Source organism: Oryzias latipes, chromosome 7, assembly GCF_002234675.1.
Source record: "Oryzias latipes chromosome 7, ASM223467v1".
Taxonomy (NCBI): Eukaryota; Metazoa; Chordata; class Actinopteri; order Beloniformes; family Adrianichthyidae; genus Oryzias; species Oryzias latipes.
This window is the reverse complement of record NC_019865.2, coordinates 19685327-19704775: the sequence shown is the minus strand read 5'-3', so window position 1 is coordinate 19704775 and position 19449 is coordinate 19685327. Positions and strand designations below refer to the sequence as shown.

The window sequence follows — 19449 nt, the reverse complement described above, 5'->3', positions numbered from 1 at the left end:
AGCATTGTGTCGCATTTGAGCTCAGACGCTATTTTCTCTCCAAGAGCCGGGCCTTCGTGCGTGTGCGTGTCCATGATATGGGGGTTAGCTGCTGTCCGGGTCTTAGCGGCATAACAGCTGCTAACAAGATGCACACGACTAGTGGCATCTACAATGTAGAGATACATGCAAGCTAGTTTAGGTTTAGAAGCTAAAATATATATATATAAAAATAAATCTACTGACGTCGTTCGTCAGAAACACCAGCAGAAATGGCGGGGATTATCAAAAAACAAATCCTCAAACATTTATCAAGGTAAGTGCTTTTGAAATCGTGTTAGCCGGTTAGCTCAGCGGGGTTTGCAGTAACTTGTTTAAGCAAAAAACGCATGAGAAAGAGGTGGGGGCTGCGTTTCTCCACGGGGCTGGTTCGTGTGATGTTGGTTGCCATGATTAAGGTTCTGTTCCACATCGAAAGAACACCTTAAAAAAATGCCGAGCCTTGTAGGGGACAGTGAACGCAGCAGAACCCCAGCCTGCTGGAGAGCACCACCACTTTCTCTGGCATTTCTAACGATGACCGTTTTTATCTGCCTCTTATGTGTTTAACTTTGATACGTTCGTGTACAGAATTCCTAATCTTGGAAATTGTTCAAGGGTATTTGAAAAACGTTGGTGCTCAAATAGCACTTTAAAAAATCTTTTTTTACAATTGTTTATTAAAATTCTGTCTTATTTATAATGAACTTCCTAAAAAGTACTGGACTTATTTGTATGTATTATGTTGCTGAGCCATCCTTTCACACTAAAGCTCACGGGTCACGCAGATTTACAGTAGCTGGGGGGGGGGGGGGGTGTAAAGCATTTAGACTGGAGCTCGAACCGTTGAGATTCACCAAACTGCCGGTCCCATGGCTCATCAAAATGACGTCAGTGACGTTTACTCCCCTGCTAACATCATTCAATTGCAGGCTAGGCCGGTTCTCCTCTGACCCGATTTTATGTGCTAATTTCAAATACATCACCGTTTGTGCTTTTATTTCGGAAATATTTGGGTTGATGTTGCTTCAAATAAAGCTTTTTACCTTTTTTTTTTAAAGAATTTGAAACTGTTTCCTTACAGGTTCACCAAGAACCTTTCTCCAGACAAGATCAACCTGAGCACCCTGAAGGGCGAGGGCCAGCTCTCCAACCTGGAGCTTGATGAAGAGGTTCTCCAGAACATGCTGGATCTGCCCACCTGGCTGGCTGTCACTCGAGTGTACTGCAACAAGGCTGCCATTAGGGTTAGTCCCTGCTCACTTATGCAGCCTGAACCTGTACGGGGAGGGGGTTTCAGAAACAGAAGTGAAACAGACACGAAAAAAGAAAAGAAATGAGGAAAGATTTCTTTAGGTGTGCTATTGTGGGTGTAAAAATCTAAATAAAAGCGTTCTTACTACCGGTGACTGAGATTTTGCAGGGGAAATGAACAGTAGTAGTATAAAAAAAAGGGATGAGCACTGCTGGAGGCTCTGCTTTGAATATTATGATCCTTTAGACCAGCACTGGTTGCTCTTAATGGACAGGCAAGACATGATTTAGAAAGACACAGAAAGCCAGAGGCGAGACTGATCCTGCGATAGGCTGGCTGCTGTGCAGGGGACTGTCGGGCTGCCTGCTTTGTGCTCCCAAACTGTCTGAATGATGCAGCTCCTGACTAACCAGATTCTCCTGGAGTTTCTTTCCAAAAAAACAGCTTTATTATATCTTTCAGCTTTTTGACATATACTACATGTGAAAAAGTTCTTTTGTGTGATCCTTTCGGTCAGCTTATACCTTTTTTTTTTTTAAACATAAGTTGAACTCCTTGAAAAGCTTTAAGCCGAAACACATTGTGCCTCACTTTTTCTCCTAAAAAAAATGTCCAACGCATTATTAAAAGTGATCTTAAAGTTGACCAAATATTGTTAAAAAAATTGCTTTTTTTAAAAACTTACTTTAACTAAAATAAATAGGATAAGATCACTAATTTGCTGCCTTATTTACGTTATTTTATGTGTTTATGAACTATACACTAACACCATAAAAGCTACGTAAAGCAAAGAAGGACCACATGTAAGGAATTTCAAGCCCCTAGTTTAAAAAAACAAAAAAACAAAGCAGCGACGCATGTATGTGGTGACAATCAAGGTTTTCAAAGAAACGTTTCAGACTTTTCCAGTAATGGTATTGCTCATTTCTTTGTAACAAAGTATTTTAGAGTTTTTCGAAGCCATCCATAGAGAAAATCTGAGCCAAAATGTGGAAGGATTAGGCCTCTGGGTGCATGTGACCTCCCCGCCCTCAGGTGCCACTGCTTTAGGAACTTAATACGCTGCTGAGATTGTTGCTCCACATGAGTTCAGGCAGATAACAAACACAATCCTCTGAGCAGGTGCCGGCAGTGCACGATTCAACAGTTATATGCTATTTATTTAGTCCGTGTAGAAAGACACAAGGGGGTTCAGAGAAAACTGGAATCGATTTTTCCAATCATTCTTTTCTTTTTTTAATAAAGCTTATTTTTTTGAATATTTGAACAATCAGCAGTATTTCATTAAAGATCCACTCAGATGAAAAAAGTGTTTTTAACATGTTCTTGTGGCATTTTTCTAATAACAGAGGACGCATATTAAAATAAAATTAAGCTTAAAATTGCATTTCTGAGTTTTCCTTTATTCAACTGTGTGAAGCTTTATGAAAAAGAGCTTACTTGTCCTATAGAAACCACAGTGGGCGGGGCACGAGCGTCTTGCATCGCTTCATTCCGATGCCTCCACTTCCTTATCTGAGCTAGCGTTTGGCTAGCTGGATAGCTCCAGTATTGCTCCCTTATTGTAGTTGTGCCTGTAATGTTAGGTTGTGGGTGTTAGGGGCTGTAAGCTAACAGATGGATGACGGGAAGTGGGGGTGGGCTTGCTCCGCACTAACAGTCCTGCCCACAACTTGGAGGCGGATTTCTGATGAACTCCCGTTGCTCTGCAGAAACTATGTCCTAGAAAACAACACAGGTTTTTGGCTAAAAACAGCATAATGATAAATAAAAGACCACTAAGAACAGTTTTACAAGAGATCAAAAGATGAATGGAGTGGGACTTTGAAGTGGAGAAAACAGTTGACCAAAAACATAAAAATAAGTCATTGATGGAGCTTTTGTTCTGTTGTTTTTTTTAATCTGCTTTCAATGAAAAACAGTTCAGACTGTTGTGTTCAGAGTGACACTGATGTCTTTTTCAGATACAATGGACAAAGTTGAAAACAAGCCCCATCTGCTTGGTAAGAATGACGCCATTGAACTCCCATTTCTGCACTTTCCTCCTCCTTACTAACATGAATCCAGCCGTTGTTATATTTTTAAATGTAAACTATTATGCTCTTTTGGCGCCGTTGTGTGCAGACAGTGATGCCTTGATGTGTTTCCCATTGTGTAGTTCTTGGATAAGGTGGAGGTTGAGATGAGAACTTGCGAAGAGCCTCGTCCACCCAATGGCCCTTCTCCCATCGCCATAACAGCAGGCCAGAGGTGAGCCACGAAGAAACCCTCGTCTAACGAAAACCGCAGGTTCTCTGCTGATCCCCAAACCCCGTGTGCTTACAGTGAGTACGGCTTTGCCGAGAAAGTGGTGGAGGGCATGTCCGTCAGGATAAACTCCATCACCATTAAGGTGCATGCTCGCGCCTTCCACGCGTCCTTTGAGCTCTGGCAGCTGCAGGGCAACAGCCTCAACCCCAAATGGCAGCACAGTGACCTTCGTTACACCCGCATCACCGACCCCAAGAGAGGAGAGGTAAAACGTCTTAGCCTTTCAGTCCTCACACTCTTTGCCCTTTGCTGCCTCGTAATGCTATAGACTAAACGCTATTGTTCACCGCCGAAGCCACATGCGCTAAACTATTGAATCAAGTCAGATGTTTTCATTAACGGCAGGCACTATTTTGAGATGAGAAACTGAGAGTGGGGGTTTCTAATCCACTTAAAGGGAAAAATGGGCTTTTTATTTCCCCTCTTTTAAAAAAAAAAAAAAAGAACATGAGACATTTCTGTGTTGTAGGAAGAGGAATCGCATCATGAGAGTTTGATATGATAATTGTTCCAATCAGGTGCTGACATTTAAAGAAATTAACTGGCAGAGTCTACGAATTGAGGCAGACGCCATTGAGAGCGATGACCAGGACCTCGGGAACACGCCGCTGCGTCTCATCACCAACCAGGGCCGCATTCGGATTGCCCTTAAGCGCAGAGTGAGAATCCATTTTTTTTGGTTTTACTTCTCTTCTGTGTGTTAGACACCCAGCTGGGTGAAGAGCGCTAATGTTTACAGGTTTAACAGATGAAGAGGTAGTTGTCTTCTACTATAACATTGAAAAAAATGCAAAAAAAATCTAAATTTTTATGGATTGATGAAGAACTATTGAAAAATATAAGTATTAGTACTTATAACGTCAAGATCACCTTTAATGCAGTTGAGTTAAAACAAAACAAGATACGCAGTTTCTTTTAACACAGGAGCTTCAGCTCTAGTGTTGATATTCTATCGATTACCATAACTCTTCAACCATCTATGAAGTTAACATAATTCCAACGGATTCTGAAGCAGACAAAAGCAAAAACTACGGTGGCCCTGAAGTGCAAATCACACCAACAAATCACCCAATGCTCAAACATATTAAAGATCGCAACAACAATTTAAAAAAGGCAAAACAAATGATAGAAGAAACATTACATTTTAGAACTCAGAATAAAATTCTAGAACCAAAACATGATAAAAAAAAAAAAAACTGAAATGAAAGGTTTCTGAAAACGAAAGTAATTTCCAGAAATCAAAATGAAATGTTAATTAAATACATTTAAAGTTTTTTCAAAGGTGTCTTCAAGTTTTGCACACTAATAAAAGTTCTATGATTATAACTCAGCTTATGCAGCATCGCTTCATGCTAATTAACTTTCAGGCCAAATTACGGTCTAACGTCATCATTCAATCAGTAATGTCCCATAGTACTTACTTTTTCCAGTTTCTTAATGTCTATTTTTTAAACATTTCCCCAAAAGCTTCATTTTTAATTTGTTTAAAAAAATTTGGAAATGTGTTCTGGTTTCTGGAATTTTGTTTTTTTCATTTCTAAACTGTAATTTTTATTTATTTATTATAATTTGTTTTGCCGTTTTATTGTCTTTGTGATCTTTATGGTTTTGCATGAAGTGATTTGTTGGTTTGATTTGCACTTCAGGGCCACCGTAGCTTTGCACCGCAACACTTTACAACAGTGAAGTGTTTACACCATCAACTTAAATCAACTCTTGTGGAGAAAAGTGGTTTTGCCAAACTGTTTGTTCTCAGCCGTCTCTGCGCCAGAATCCGTTACAGTATGTCAAAGACCCTGGCTGTGTGCAAATTCGAGGTCTGCGTTCTTCCTGGGCTGCATTTGTAGGCTGCTAGCGTCACAGCGCCGCGACAAGTGCTGTCCAAATTCAACGATTCCTTCAAGGTTTGGTCTGGTGTATCCTTCTATGCTGTCCATTTCCCAAGAGGCATTGCGGCCGAACCTGGAGATTTTCTGACAACGATGGCGGACTGTGAAGCGGGACCCGGGAGTTGGAAATAATTACACCTCTAAGATTAAAAGTTGGATCAAATAAGCCAGGAAAAATTTAATCTCCATGGTTCACTACTCCTTTCTGTTCAGGACTCATGGTTGCTAGGCAACAGGACATTTGCCGATATAACGGCTGGAATTATCTAAAGGCTGGACTCGTCCAAATTTACAGCCGTTAACATCCCGCCTACCCGCTTGACAAAGTCAACGTCGTCCGGGAAGGCCGCGGCCATTGGAGGATGCAGTCCTCGAATTTGTACACACACGTTAAAGGGTTAACTGCTGTTACAAGATGTCAGTGCTGATAGGCTGAAGTCAGACAGTTGTTCATGCCCGTCATTAATCCTCATGGTTATTCAGGTTTGGAAATCGAAGCCATTCTTCCACTTTATTTAGGAGAGGAATCTTTTCTCTGTTAGTCTTTTAATTAAGCTCCTAAAAATATGAAATTTAGAAATTATTTCTTTAAAAGTCATTAAAAGATGTTAAATTTGATGTGGCAGGGCTTACATTTTGCTGTTAATAACTTGTTCAGTCGGTTTCACTTTTGGTGAAATCTCCCAGAAAGAAATGAAGTAATGCAAACTTCCTCCAGTTTCTCTCATTCCAGCATCACATTTGATGTTGTAATCTGTTAAAAAAAGGAACAATTTTTTGGGAACTTTGAAGGCCCTGGAAATCGCAGAACGTTGACAGAGCCAGCTCAGGAGCAGCATGGGAAGCATAAATTTGATATTGGCTGGTTGGGGAAACTCACACCTGAAGGCAAAGACCTCAAATATGTCTTGTGTGTCTTTATCTTATCTGCAAAATAGACTTTTTTTTTCCATAAGTGTTTGCTGCATGGCATTTGACAGAAATATTTCCACCTTTGTTGTTCCATACAGATAAAGGACTGTAACGTGTTGGCATCTAAGCTGCTTTTCATACTGGACGACTTGTTGTGGGTGCTGACAGACTCTCAGCTCAAAGCCATCATTCATTATGCCAAGTCTCTGAGTGAGGCCATGGAGAAGTCAGCACAGCAGAGGAAAAGCATGACCGCTGAGTCTTTACAGGTCTCTCTACTCGCACACAAACTCATTTGTCTCTTTGCTCTAATGTACTATTCATGGTCAATGGGTTTAATGAGGTTTATTTATAGCACTTTTAGATCTACTTGTAGTAAATATGCATGTTTATGTTGCTTTAAGGGGTATGTATTTTTTCGGGTTTCAGATGTTGTTTTTAACTCTCAGGGGATCCTCCCCACCAGGGACCCACCCTTCTCTGTGAACAGGGTTTTTGCAGGGGGATTTCTCTGGTGGGGCAGCTTGCTTTGATCAGGGGGGATCTTGTAATGCCTCTGTGATCATGAGTGGGTGGAGTCTGGTGTAGACAAAAATAATTTCCTCACTTCAGCATGCAGCCAGATTTCTATTTCATTTTTTTTTATTCTACATTTCAGGTTATGTTTCATGATGTTGTCTGTGGGTGGGGGTTGAGGGCACTGTGTGTATTTTTATCATATATATATATATATATATTTAAATCCAAATGTTTTTGATTTTTTTTTCTCTTGGATTTGTTTGAAATAAGGTTTTTATCCTGTAAAGCATTTTTTGTAAAGTTAAAACTTCACACGTTGACTTAAGTTCTTTCACTAAACTGTGAAGTGCTTTATAAATAAAGTTCGATTTGAATCATTTTTGCAGACTTTACAAGTAAGAAAAACAAAAACAGACAGAGTAATGAAAGAACCATGTCTAACAAAATTAAACAATGTGTTACAGCTTAAATTGAAAAAACGAAATATTTTCTTTTGTTATATGTACAATTTTCTGTTTTTCTATTTTGTTTATTTCGTTAAACATTTCTTTTCATTTGAGTTTGAGTGTTCAGGAAGTATAATTTTCGCGTGTGCATTTTGTGGTTTTAGACTGCACCTCCTTCTCCTGGACTCCACAGCCTGTGGACAGAACCCCCACCTTCCTCAACAAGCACCCCCACCAACATGAGTCAGTACTTCGACCTCTATGACGTCAAGGAGTCTTCCTATCACACCTTTATCTCCCGCTTGGACTTACACATATGCAACGACAGCTCCTCCATGGATGAAGGTGTTTCATTTAATCCACATGGACCATAGCTTGTGCTGCCGTGGGACTTTAAAACCTCTGTGTTGGCTTATTCAGACATAAAAATTCAGGGTTCTTAAGCTAATCCCAAAACACGGCCACTTGCTCAGTATTTTGTGGATAACGGTGAGTATATTTGAAAGGCCTCTTTTGTGATCTCGCACAGATGAGGCTCCCCCGCCTGGCTTGCAAGGTGCTATGCAGCTGACCTTCAGAAAACTTGGCTTCGACTACTATCCCATTCACAGACCAGGTGACCACTGAGATTTTTTACTTCGTACTTGGTTTTACCTGAGGTCAAGTTTTGCTTCTAGTGTTTGAGGTGGGAGGATTTGCTCTGTAGTTTGAGTTAGTCCCCCAAGAGGGACATGTTCTAAAGTTTGAGTTACAGTACCCCAAGAGGGGACGTGCCCTATATTTTGAGTTACAGTACTCCAAGGGGGGATTTTCCAAATAGTTTGAGTTCCAGAACCCAGAGATCAGTCCCCTAAGGGGGATGTGCCTTATAGTCTGAGATACAGTCTCCCAAGGGGGACATGCCCAATATACTTTCAGTTACAGTACCCTATGGGGTGATTTGCCCTATAGTTTGATTTCCAGTACCCCATAGATCAGTCCCCCAAGAGGGCATGCTTTGCAGTTTGAGGTACAGTCCCAAAAGGGGATTTGCCCTTTAATCTGAGAGACAGTCCCCCAAGGGAGGGATGTGCCCTATAGTTTGAGGTCAGCCCCCTAAGGAGGGTACCCTACTGTTTATGTTCCTGTTTCTTAAGGTATGGGATGCTCTATAGTTTGAGTTACTCTCCAAAGATAGATAGATAGTCTTTATTGTCATTGCAACATTGTGCAACGAGATTAAGGTGCAAAATAATCAAATAGTAAAAATAAAATCACAATAAATAGTATAAAAACAATATAAAATACGGACTGACTTAAACAGCAGACATAACCCAAAGGGGTACATCCTCTAAATTTTGACTCGCAGTCCCCTAAGTTAGCTGTGCCCTATAGTTTGATCTAGAATCCCCAAAGAGAGATGTGCCCTACAGTTTCAGTTACAATGCCAGTGTTCTTGGTTTTTCAGTGTTTCAGAAAAATGTCAGTGAAAACATTTTGCATTGGAGAACCTAAAATTTGCATCAGGAACTTTTCACATTAAGTGGTTTCCAGACTAGTAGTGCTAAAAAATAAGGCATTTCATCATCTTAATGCTTTGATTAACGCAATAATCAAGGCTCTGTTACCGTATCTGTAAGGTCTAATTACAGTTTCATTACAGGAGACCAGATTTGTTTTTTTTATGTTGCTTTTTGCTCTCCTGCACAGCTGACGGATGTCGACACTGGGAACGTTACAATGGAGCCATGGAGGCCCAGGCCCAGTGGGCTTCCAAGCTGCTGCAGGAGTACCAGAGACGAGCAGAAGCCTGTGGCTTCCCAGGTCCACATGCTGAGCTCTCTGAGCCAACTAAGGACTCCCCTGCTAAAACAGTCCCAGGTTGGGTTTCTGTTTTGATGTAAAACATTCTCTATTGTATTTTGTAAGGATGAATCTCCATGTCTGTGTTTGTCTTGACACACGAACTTGTAGCTTTTTTTAATACACTCATTTCATGACAAATGGCTGCTCTGTCAGAGGATTTAATAGATCATATAACTATGCTAATTTATCATTTATAAGCAGCCAAACACTCACTTTTAGAAAGCTGCCATATTATTTTTTCTGCTTTGGACCGCTGTTGTAACTTACTGTTACTGTTGTAATTGTCAGAGACAGTTGTGTAGCTACCCACAGTTACACCATCATTGGTTAATCAAGCTCATGCTTATCCTTTAAGTCAACTTCTTCAAAATGAAGACAAGCAGCTGTGAAAGCGATCGAAATGGAGTTTGTAAACTTTCTAACAGCTTTTAGAGTTTAAAATATCATGTAGAACTGCTTGCATGTTAACAAGGCAAGTTGTCATTCACTAAAAGAGAAAACATCAATGGTAGATTGCAAATATATGTGAATGATACTACTAATCTTAAATATACACGTGCTTTTACATGAGCAATAGTTCTAATACCAGCCATTTCCATTGGTTCCCTCCATTCATTTAGGCCTATAATCTTCAGATGGGTTAACTTGATTAATATTACTAAAGTTACTTTGTGCTGCCAATTGTTTTTATTGGCTTGGGTTGCCACCAACTCTCCATGCAGATGAACACTGATGGGTGGAGGGAGATCTGTAAACAACGGGAATCACGGGTCTAAACTGCTTCACTGTGGCTCCTGCTAGACGTGACTGTTACATTATTTCTGGTTAAATTAAATAAGTGTACAACAGTATCAAAAGGTCCATATTTACTCCCACATAGTACTTTCCTTTAGCGATGAACAATGTAAACACTGTTATAAACGCAAACGCAGTACACTCCGACTCACTGACTGTTGGCTAGTTAAATCCCTTCCTAATTTGGAGTAAATCCAATTTTAAATAAAAAAAAAAAGATCTGTCATCTATAATAAAGCACCCCCCAACACACAAAATTAATTCTGTCCTGAAAAAAAATGCATCCACTGCTATGTTTTGGAAAAAAATGAATTAATTTCTTTCCATCTCACTCAAAACCAAAATGTATTGATCATTTTGATAAATTTAAAAGTTGGGGATGTGACCGCTTGTAAGCAAGACAGCAGACGCACTTAGAAATGTATCTGGGTGAATGCAGAGATGGCAAACCCATGTGGTTTGCTTTGTAGCTCGCAGTTTGCCGTTTTCTGGATTCAGAGCTTTAGAAAGTCTTTTGGAACATGTCAATTCTGGGGGATATGATCCCCTTTCAGCTTTAGCAAAATCATCTTTAGAAACACAGAAAACCACACAATGTTAAAAAAAAAAAAGACTTGTATGTTTCCTTCAGGCCTGGTCCTGAAATAAACCTTTTTGTAGGAATGTAGTGTGAGCTTGGATCTTTTATTGGCTAATATCAAAGAGGAGCTTTTTAGAAGGATTTTCAAATGCATTTACACATGAATTTAGCTAAAAGCTACAGCCAGTAAAAAAAAAAAACTTATTTTTATTTGAAAAAAACGGAGGGTTTAATTACAAACTCCATTAACCTAAAAGTCAAGGGCTCATACAAATTGTTTCAAAAATAGTATTTTTTATTTAAATTGTCTCTGTATTTGCAAACATTTGCTGCATTTCTTTGTTTTCTAAACTTTTCTTAGATGGACAGTCCAGCACCAACTCAAATAACTGGAGCAAAGAGCAGACAACCAGCAGAAACTCTGTGACAGCGAGTGCAGAGGCATCGATGAAGAGGCTGAGATCCAGCTGTGTGGTGATCAGGATGGATGATGTGGACATTCACCAGGCAAGCGTTTGTCATGAACTCATTTAAAAAAAAAAGATTTTTGATGATCGACCAAAGAAATCTTGTATCTGAAGGTGTTGGGGAAATCATTATTTGTGCGGCTGGCCGGACAGCTGCTTTGTGTTAATTAGGCAGAAAAAGGCGCCAGCTCATCAGCCGTCTTTGGCGTTTTCTGAGAGACCTGACTCATGGGTCGCAGGCGGGGAGACTTACCAGCCTTCGCTCATTTTTGATCTAGCACCCAATTTTCCTTCCTTTTAACCTTTCTTAAAGAAGCAAATACTTGCGTTATTAAAAGATAGTTTTGTATCATTGTGATGATTTTTTTTCTCCTAAAAACTAAAGCATAGTGTTGCAAAAGATTCATTCTTTCATGCTAAAGAAAAAAGGTGAGAAAATCTCTTTAACTTTGATCTTTTGTGGTCAAAGTGAATTCTGCGTTTTCACGTGTGTCACCATCAAAGAACATCACATTTCCAAGGTTATTTTGAATGTAGATCCCCCTTTGTTAAAGGAGAATACGAGAAAAGGAAATTGGGTTCACGTTTGGTCTCCACCTTCACTTTCTAACAGGAAATCCAGTTCAGGTTTGGGTTTCTCTGCTCAGTAATGTTGCATTTTGCTGCATTTCTTTTCTTGCAAGTAAACAAACAAACAAATCCACCTGCAAAGACATGTCTTTGATTGTCTTTTCCTCTTCTAGGTGTCTACAAGGGCACGTCAAAACAAGAAGACCAATTCTTTACTGTCTTGTAACCGGAAACTTCTGCGTTTGCCCGATAATGTACCAGCAGTCCATCTGCAGTTTACAGAGTACTACTTTCCTGACAACTCCAGTTTACCAGGTTAGATTTGACATTTTAATTATTGTTTTATTTCTCTTAATTTTCTGTTAGTGTCTGCTGCGTCACACATCCGTATCATTTCTCCTTTTTCTTTGCCTCTTCCAGTGCCCACCTCAAACCTGTATGCTCAGCTGAACAGCCTCCAGCTGTGTGTGGACTCTGCCAGCATTTTGTGGATCAGTCTGTTTTCCAAAGGCCTCCTGCACACCCTGGACCAAGTCAAAGCTTTCTACCACTTGCAGGATAGTAATAAAGTGGAAGAACATGTAGATATACGCATGGACGCATCTCAACTTAAGGTGGGGGGTCTTACAGGGTTCTATTCATAGCCTTTTTTTGTATTAAAAAAAACAAACTCTTAAGTCTTTTATTTTTTTCCATAGCTGATAGTCCCCCTGGATTCATCCATACTGGACCATCCAGAACGCCCACAATCCCTTTCTGTTATCATACCCCAGATGGCTCTCAGCAACACTCGCCACTGTCCTCATGGCTCCAGGGCTGACCTCAGCAGCACCTGTGAAAAATTCTCCAGCTGCTCTTTTTTCCAGCCAGCAGCAGGTTGTCCTTTTCCCAGAGACCCCAGTGCCTTCCACCCCATTCCCTCCGCCTTCACTCAGCACGCCAATGAAAAAGAACTCCAGCCTCTAAACAGAAAGCAGCTACGATCTCAGGACGTCTGGTCTCTCAGTTTGTCCCATGTCACTCTTGGGTTTGATGGAGCGCGGCGCTTCCCAAAAGGCAAAACCCAACCTTTCGTTGAGCCCTTCGCAGTTTCCGTGTGGATGTGTCAACACCCTGCCTTTCAGAGTGAATCTCAGTCTTCCCCTTCGAGTCCTGAAAGAGTTCGGCCATGCTCTTTGGAACAGGAGCCTTCTGAAGGCCAATCAGCTTCCGTCCACGCTCTGATCCACACCATCACCCCTGTCAGGATGTGGCTTAATCACTACCAGTACGTCGCCCTTTTGAGGATGAAGGATGCTTTGGCTCGGTTGGGTGCTGAGTTGGGCCGGGATGTGCGAGGACTTAAGCAGACACTTGGTCAAAAGACAGGACCTCCTACGGTTTGTTTTGCTTTCCTGGCTGGTTCCGTGGAACTGGGTCTTCTTTTGCCGCCAGTCTTAATGGAGCAAGAGGATGAGGTCCCTCAAACTCCAGAAACGGACAGCCCAAGCATAACAGACTGTGACGTGTCCCCAACACACCAGCCTATCACTGTTGAGCTGCAGGACAGTGGGTTAGAAAATGGACTCTCCTCCATCAATACAGGCACAACTGCGTTTGATCTAGATGAACCAGATGGGGGGGTGGATGAGGCGTTTGAGGCTGTGGAGGTAGGCCCGGACGGTAACGGACTGACATCAGAGGAGGACACCGCAGTCCTGTCGCCTCCCCTCTCCCCTGGTGGACCCTCTCCAGTCATCTCCCGCGAACCATCTACCTTCAGTTTAGACGACGAACTGTCAAGCGCCATCAACGCCACCAAGGATGTCACCAAAGACGCCATCAGTGCCTCGCTGGACCTGACCAAAGGGGCTTTTTCAATAACTAAAGATGCCTTTAGCATGCTCAGCTGGGGTTCAGGCATGAGCAAACTGTTTAGTGCACAGGCAAGGTAAGTTAGCCTTACGTTCTGATTGATTGACTGTAAAGAATCAATAAGTAGGGAAGAAAAAGCTGGAGGGGTAGAATATGAGGACCAGGATTAGAGAAACCCCATTTTTACAGATTGACCAGAAAGACTACAGGTACATTTGTGTGTGTGTGTTTGTAGGGAACAGGGTCAGCGTTCAGAGGAGTCCTCCCCTTCTTTACGTCACAAACCCATGAAGCCGTCGAATTCCCAGCAGTCCTTCGACAGCGCCATCCTGGATGGCAGTCTTCCTGACAAAAACCTTTCCATCGACAGTGATTTAAGCGACAATTTTGTTGTTGTCATGGACTCAGGTGCTTAGAAACTACTTCTTAATCGATCTCACTTAATATCATGTTAGTTCAACTTGGCTTATGTTTGTAGAATCAGGCAGGGAGTCTATGCGTCTGAACAATCCACCTGCAGACAGCCGAGGGAGCCCGGCCCCGGGGACCGAGGGCGGCTCATCCGCTGATCTAAGCAGCTCCCTGTCTCAAAGTACTGAGGATTTGTTACAGGATATGGTAGACACAAAGCAATTTTTAATATTTTTTTAATAGAATATTTAGGAATTGTTTTAAGTACAATTCTTAGTGAAAGTGTGATGTTCTGCTGTGAAGTCATCAGTTCTGCTGCTGATCCTGAGTGGAATAGCTAGTACCTTGGATATGCATGGAGAAGACCAAGTTGTTGCAGTCCAAGCTCAGAGTCTGACACCTGTGCAGATGGGCAACATCAGCTTGTCGGACCTTTTGGCCGGACTTGTTCAAGGTAAATCCAAAGCATGATTTTTTTTTTTAATGCTTTCCGTTTTCAAATCAAATGCAACTTTTCTTTCCTTTTATTTCTTGTTTGTCTTTGGCATTTCAAGTCTTTACTTTCAAAGAAGAAATGTTTGTGAATTGCACTTTTTCTTCTTGAACAATATTGTTTTAAAAGATGAGCAAACATGCCGTCTCAAAAAACTTGATTTTCCAAAGCATTCAATCTTTAGCTTTTATAAAGCTTTATAAAGTCTGTGATAGGTGAGATATGTTGCTTTGAAGCTTTAAAACTCCTCACTACACACTTTAAACATTTTAAACACTTTAAACACAGACATGAACATTTTCACAGTTTTCTCTCAAAGTTCAAACCGTCATAGAAAAAATAATCAGTATTATAGAATGAAAACAAAGATCTGTATGCAGATTTGGTAAACTGAAGGGGATTGGGATGGAAAACTGTTTTGCACAGAAAAAATCAGTGGAAAAGTGAGACCGCGATATACCGAGGGAACGTTATAGAAACATACCAAAACCAAATGTTAACAGCAAATCTGTGCACATGGTTTTACTAAAGCCTCACAGCTGCTGAACATTACCTGAATGAAGCACGCTGCATTCACTGACCCACTGACAAAAGGATTCCATTGATGATCAAAATTCGATCTGACTGAAAATGATTCTTAAATTTTGTAAATTTTGAAGCGAAGAAGCAGATATTGAAAATATATCTTACTCAATATCCATCTGTGCGTATTGACGTAAAATCTCCAGAAAAATGACACATTGGGTTTGCTGAGCCAACGGGATCTGCCTGCTTTCGTTCTGCAGCTCCAATTGAGGCGCTGCAGGGATCCGAAAGGCGGGGGAGCGCTCCCGCATTGTGCATGCGGGCAGAAACGGGCCCGTCTGCTGGCCTGGCCGAGTCGTCGGGCTTCCTGGATGTAAGACTCCAGGACTGCCGGGCAGACTTGCTGGCTTCCACAGTGGCTAACATCGGGCCTTTCCTTGAAGATGAATTCAGCGTGGATGGGCAGCCGATGAGGCTTCACATGTGCAACATCACCATTACCATGAAGGTGGGTCATTTCCTGCTGTCGAATACTAGACAAATCGGAACTTCACTCCTTAAACCTGTTCAAATCTGCTTAACATAGGAAATATTACAAATCCATAGTTTACAAAGTGGCTAGATATGCAGTTTAATAAAGAACTGATACTATCAAATGTTTTTTTGACCTCTTTTTGGACTGAAAGTGAAATAAACTGGTTTCTTCTGAAAATGTTAGATTAAGTATTTGTGTATAAGGTGTTCTTTTAAATTCTCATTTGTAATTTGGGATTAAGATGTCCATCTAACTGTTAATTTCTTGAATTCCCTGTAATTCAGGATGATGGCCCCAGAATCTACCCAACAGCCCCCCAACCTGTCCCAGCCAAATTCATTATCGACCATCTGCTTATGGAGCGAAGTGATGACGGCATCATGAGAGTCAGAAGTGAGTGTTTCTCCACTGCGCATAACTATGTGATACAGATACGGCAGGATACCATGTCATGTCTCCAAAGAGCTAATCGCAGCTGCTTTTCCGATTGCAGCTGACAGAGCGGAGCCTAAGGCAGTGACCGACATCCCTCCAGCTGCCTCTGGTGATGCTGACGGTTCTGAATCTGACCAACGGGAGGAAGAGGTAGAGACAGAGGCAGACACACCAGTTGCTTTTCCATGTTTTAGGTCAATGTATAGTAAAGTTTAAAATACTGAAATTGCAAATGTATCTTTGAAGAAATGCTTAAACCAAACGTTTACAGTCCAACAGCAAGTCCAGTGCCTTCAAAGGTAGAGCTTTGAACCGGTACAATAACATGGAGGTGTTTTTTAGTTCAAAATCATATTTAATGCTCAATTTGACTAATTAATTTGCAATTTGATCTTGTGTTTTGAATGCAATTGACAATTCAGTATGAACATTTACAACAAACATTTTTTTTATTTTGAAATAAAAGTAAAAAATCAATTGCATTTGAATTTGTCCTGGGGTTTTGGAACCATAATTCCAATTGAAAAAGCATTTTGCAATTTACGATTCAATAATAGTTCTCAAATTCTTTTACATTTTGGGAAAAAAATAACCTTCCATACAGAGGAGACTTTTTCTTGTTGAAATGCAGCATTAACCTAAAAGTAAACATGAAATGTGAAATGATGTCTGGAGCAAAATGTTTCTCCTTTTTAAAAAAAACCTCTTGTATTAATAAGAACTTTTCATCCTCACACTTCATCCCATTGAAGCTATTGTGACCTTCGCTATCAGAGAAAATGCATTAATATTCTTTTTTTCTGCTGTTGATTTAACAAAGCTTAAAAACAGACTTGTAACAATATGGAAATGTGTTTTTGTTGCATGTAGGCTTTTAGAACACTAGGTACTTTTTAAAAAAAGTTCCCAAAACTTTGATAATTACTTTCCTAAAGTAAAACGGTCAACAGTGATCATACAGCCAATCCGAGTTTACTTCAAAAGCAGAAATTTAATTACTTTAATTACTTTTTTCATGAATTTAAACAAAATTTATCCTTTTTGGTTTGGATATCCTAAAATTACAGTACTTCAACTTGTGCATTATGCTGTCCAGAACTGGCTGTCACTCACCAATTTTATCACCTCTGACTTTGCAGAGACAAACTTCAGAGTCCCAACTCTGCCAAATGCAAGCTGCCCTCACCCAGGCCCTGCAAGAGAAAGAGCGCCTCCTTCTGGAAGTTAGAAAATACGACCCTGCCTTTACTCTTTAAGCCGCTTTTGGTTCTTGACTGATTTTGCTGCTGAGAAAATATGACAAGACTATAAAAATAGAGCAGTAAAAACCTGAAAATGGGAGACGAATCTGAAAACCAATTCATAAGATCAGGAACAAATCCTCTAAGTCAACACTTGATGGTATCTTGTTGTTAAGTCTCATCCTCACTATAAAGCCATAGTGTAGTTGGTGTGGTAAACACAGCATGCCTTGTGGTCCGGCATCGATTTTCTCCACTTGAGCGCAAGCGTAATGGAAATATTAAGTCAAGCACATGAGAACCTTTGTTCTCCTGCATCGACACTGCCAGACAGCGGGCCGCTCGTCCGCCAGCCACTTCCTGCATGCTCTGTGAACAGTGTTCATTTACATGTAGCACATTTACTATTAGATTAAAGTAACTCACTTTTAGTGGCTGTAAACTACAAGAAAAGTTGCTTTTCTGTTTGTTTTTGAAGTGTTAATTGTAAAAAGTTAAAGCTGAACATTGCACTTTTGTTCTTTAGAAAGAAATTGAATCTTGACTTTTACTTTAAGGTCACAAATCAAATTATGTTTATTTTAATTTTTTTTAATTCATTTTGTAAGTGATATTCAGAGTTGTGAAATGTTTACGTTTTTATGTTTTATTTTTGGCTCTGTGACATATTTCCATTTGCAGAGATGGTCTAACATATTGCTGAAACTAAACTGGATCTCCATAACTTGATCTTAGTTAATGACCCATGGATTGTGTGTTTGTAACATGTCTTTAACTTATGTTTATTATTTATTAACATTTGCTTGCATTTTCTTCTGCCTACATATTGCTGAATCCATATCAACCACTGAAAGGGAGATCCTTTCTTTTTCCATCCCCACTTTATTCATTCTTAGGTCCAGCATATATATTTACCGAAATGATGGTTCTGATTGTGTATTTATTTGACAAAGTGAAATATACTTTTACCACAGTTATAAGAAAAATGCACAATTCCCATGTTTTTTGATCCCAATCTAGATTATACCTGAGAGGTTTTACTTTTCCAAACAAGGCAGATTGGTTGGTTTGTCGGCTTTGGATCAAGAATCTTTTTATTTTTTTTTAGCCTTTTGTATTTTTCAAACCCACATCTGTGTCTCAATTTGAAATACTATGTGAAGATCATTCAATTTAAAACCTACAAAGGTTTTTTTTTTTTTCTTTAATTCCACTTTGTTTTAGGAGCCTTTTAGTGATTAAGTTCAAATGATGTCTCATCTCTAACTGTTGGTTACCTTTGAAAATAGAGGCAGAAACGCCCTCTTAAGGTGGAATGTTACCTGTTAAAGCAATAGGAGCCCTTTAGTTTACACATAAAGATGATTCAGAACAGCAACTATTAGATGTGCAGTTGAATTCTTGCAGTGCGTATTATTAAACTTCAGAGCTTAGCTGCATGCAGATGTGATAAATATTTCAGTGTAACAGCAGATATGCTGCCCGCTCACCGCAATGCCACCTCTCTTTTTTAGTAGTTTATTCTGCATGGCCTTAATAGATATGGACGTTAACGGTACTAATTGAAACGTGCCACGCTGGATTCAACATGTAGCTGTAAAGTTTTCCTCTTCACTGTCGGGCCTCAGTGTTAAGTAGCATCTCTCTTCCTCTGATCGACTGGTGCTTTTGGTTTAGACCCATAGCATGTTACACTAAAGGGGTTTGGTTTTGTTTTTTGCACTCCAGGAGGGCCTCCTCCTCCTCCTCTTCCTCCTCCTCCTGCAGCCTAACCCACCCTTCTGTGCCATGCAAGGAGGAGGTGAACAGTGACTCAATGCAAGGTGGTGTTTCCTCCATCAAACTGCACATGCATATACTGAGGTGTTTGTACTGTGTGAGTGCAATTCACTGGAAACTGCACTTGTTTGAAAATCAGATGACTCAGATGTTGTACACAGTATTTTTGTCAGCTGGTTTAAAAAAGAAAAAGAAAATAATCACATTGACTTTTCTATGGGTAGAATCACTTCCATTGAGACTAAACTTTAACTGGTTCTGTGAACCAAAATCAGTGTGCTGTAAAGATTTTAAGTGTAAAAAAATAAACTGTTGAACACAGTTTGATGTTGCTGTGTTTTTTTCTTTCCAGTAGAAAAGATTTGCTGTTCACCGAGTGAGTTTATACCAAAGAGGTAGTCAATGTTTCTGTGAGCACTTAAGTAATATCACATTGAAGACGTTTTATGTTCCAAAATAACAAAGCCAAACGTTTGATTTTCTCAAAATTGGGAAAGAGTTGATGAGCAAGGAAGAAACTTCCTTTTCAGACGGGGACTGAACCCAGATTTGACCGTAAACACAAGACCT

The 19449-nt window shown here is 40.3% G+C and overlaps 1 protein-coding gene across 2 annotated transcripts; it reads left to right on the top strand.

Annotated features, from left to right (window-relative positions):
• The first annotated feature begins 63 nt into the window (after positions 1–63).
• Positions 64–19448, top strand: uhrf1bp1 (UHRF1 binding protein 1). Of its 2 annotated transcripts, none has more exons than XM_011477420.3 (21): positions 64–295; positions 1103–1265; positions 3238–3276; positions 3432–3523; positions 3599–3788; positions 4102–4242; positions 6483–6653; positions 7514–7694; positions 7879–7965; positions 9039–9209; positions 10931–11076; positions 11780–11921; positions 12027–12220; positions 12305–13536; positions 13696–13868; positions 13939–14078; positions 14175–14325; positions 15150–15397; positions 15709–15817; positions 15918–16009; positions 16999–19448. In XM_011477420.3, exons 1-21 carry the CDS (start codon positions 252–254, stop codon positions 17113–17115), a joined length of 4023 nt encoding a protein of 1340 aa, XP_011475722.2. In that variant the 5' UTR covers positions 64–251; the 3' UTR covers positions 17116–19448. The 2 variants fall into 2 exon arrangements, with proteins under 2 accessions (XP_011475722.2, XP_020560456.2); XM_020704797.2 differs by having other exon boundaries at positions 12027–12223.
• The last annotated feature ends 1 nt before the right edge of the window (position 19449 follows it).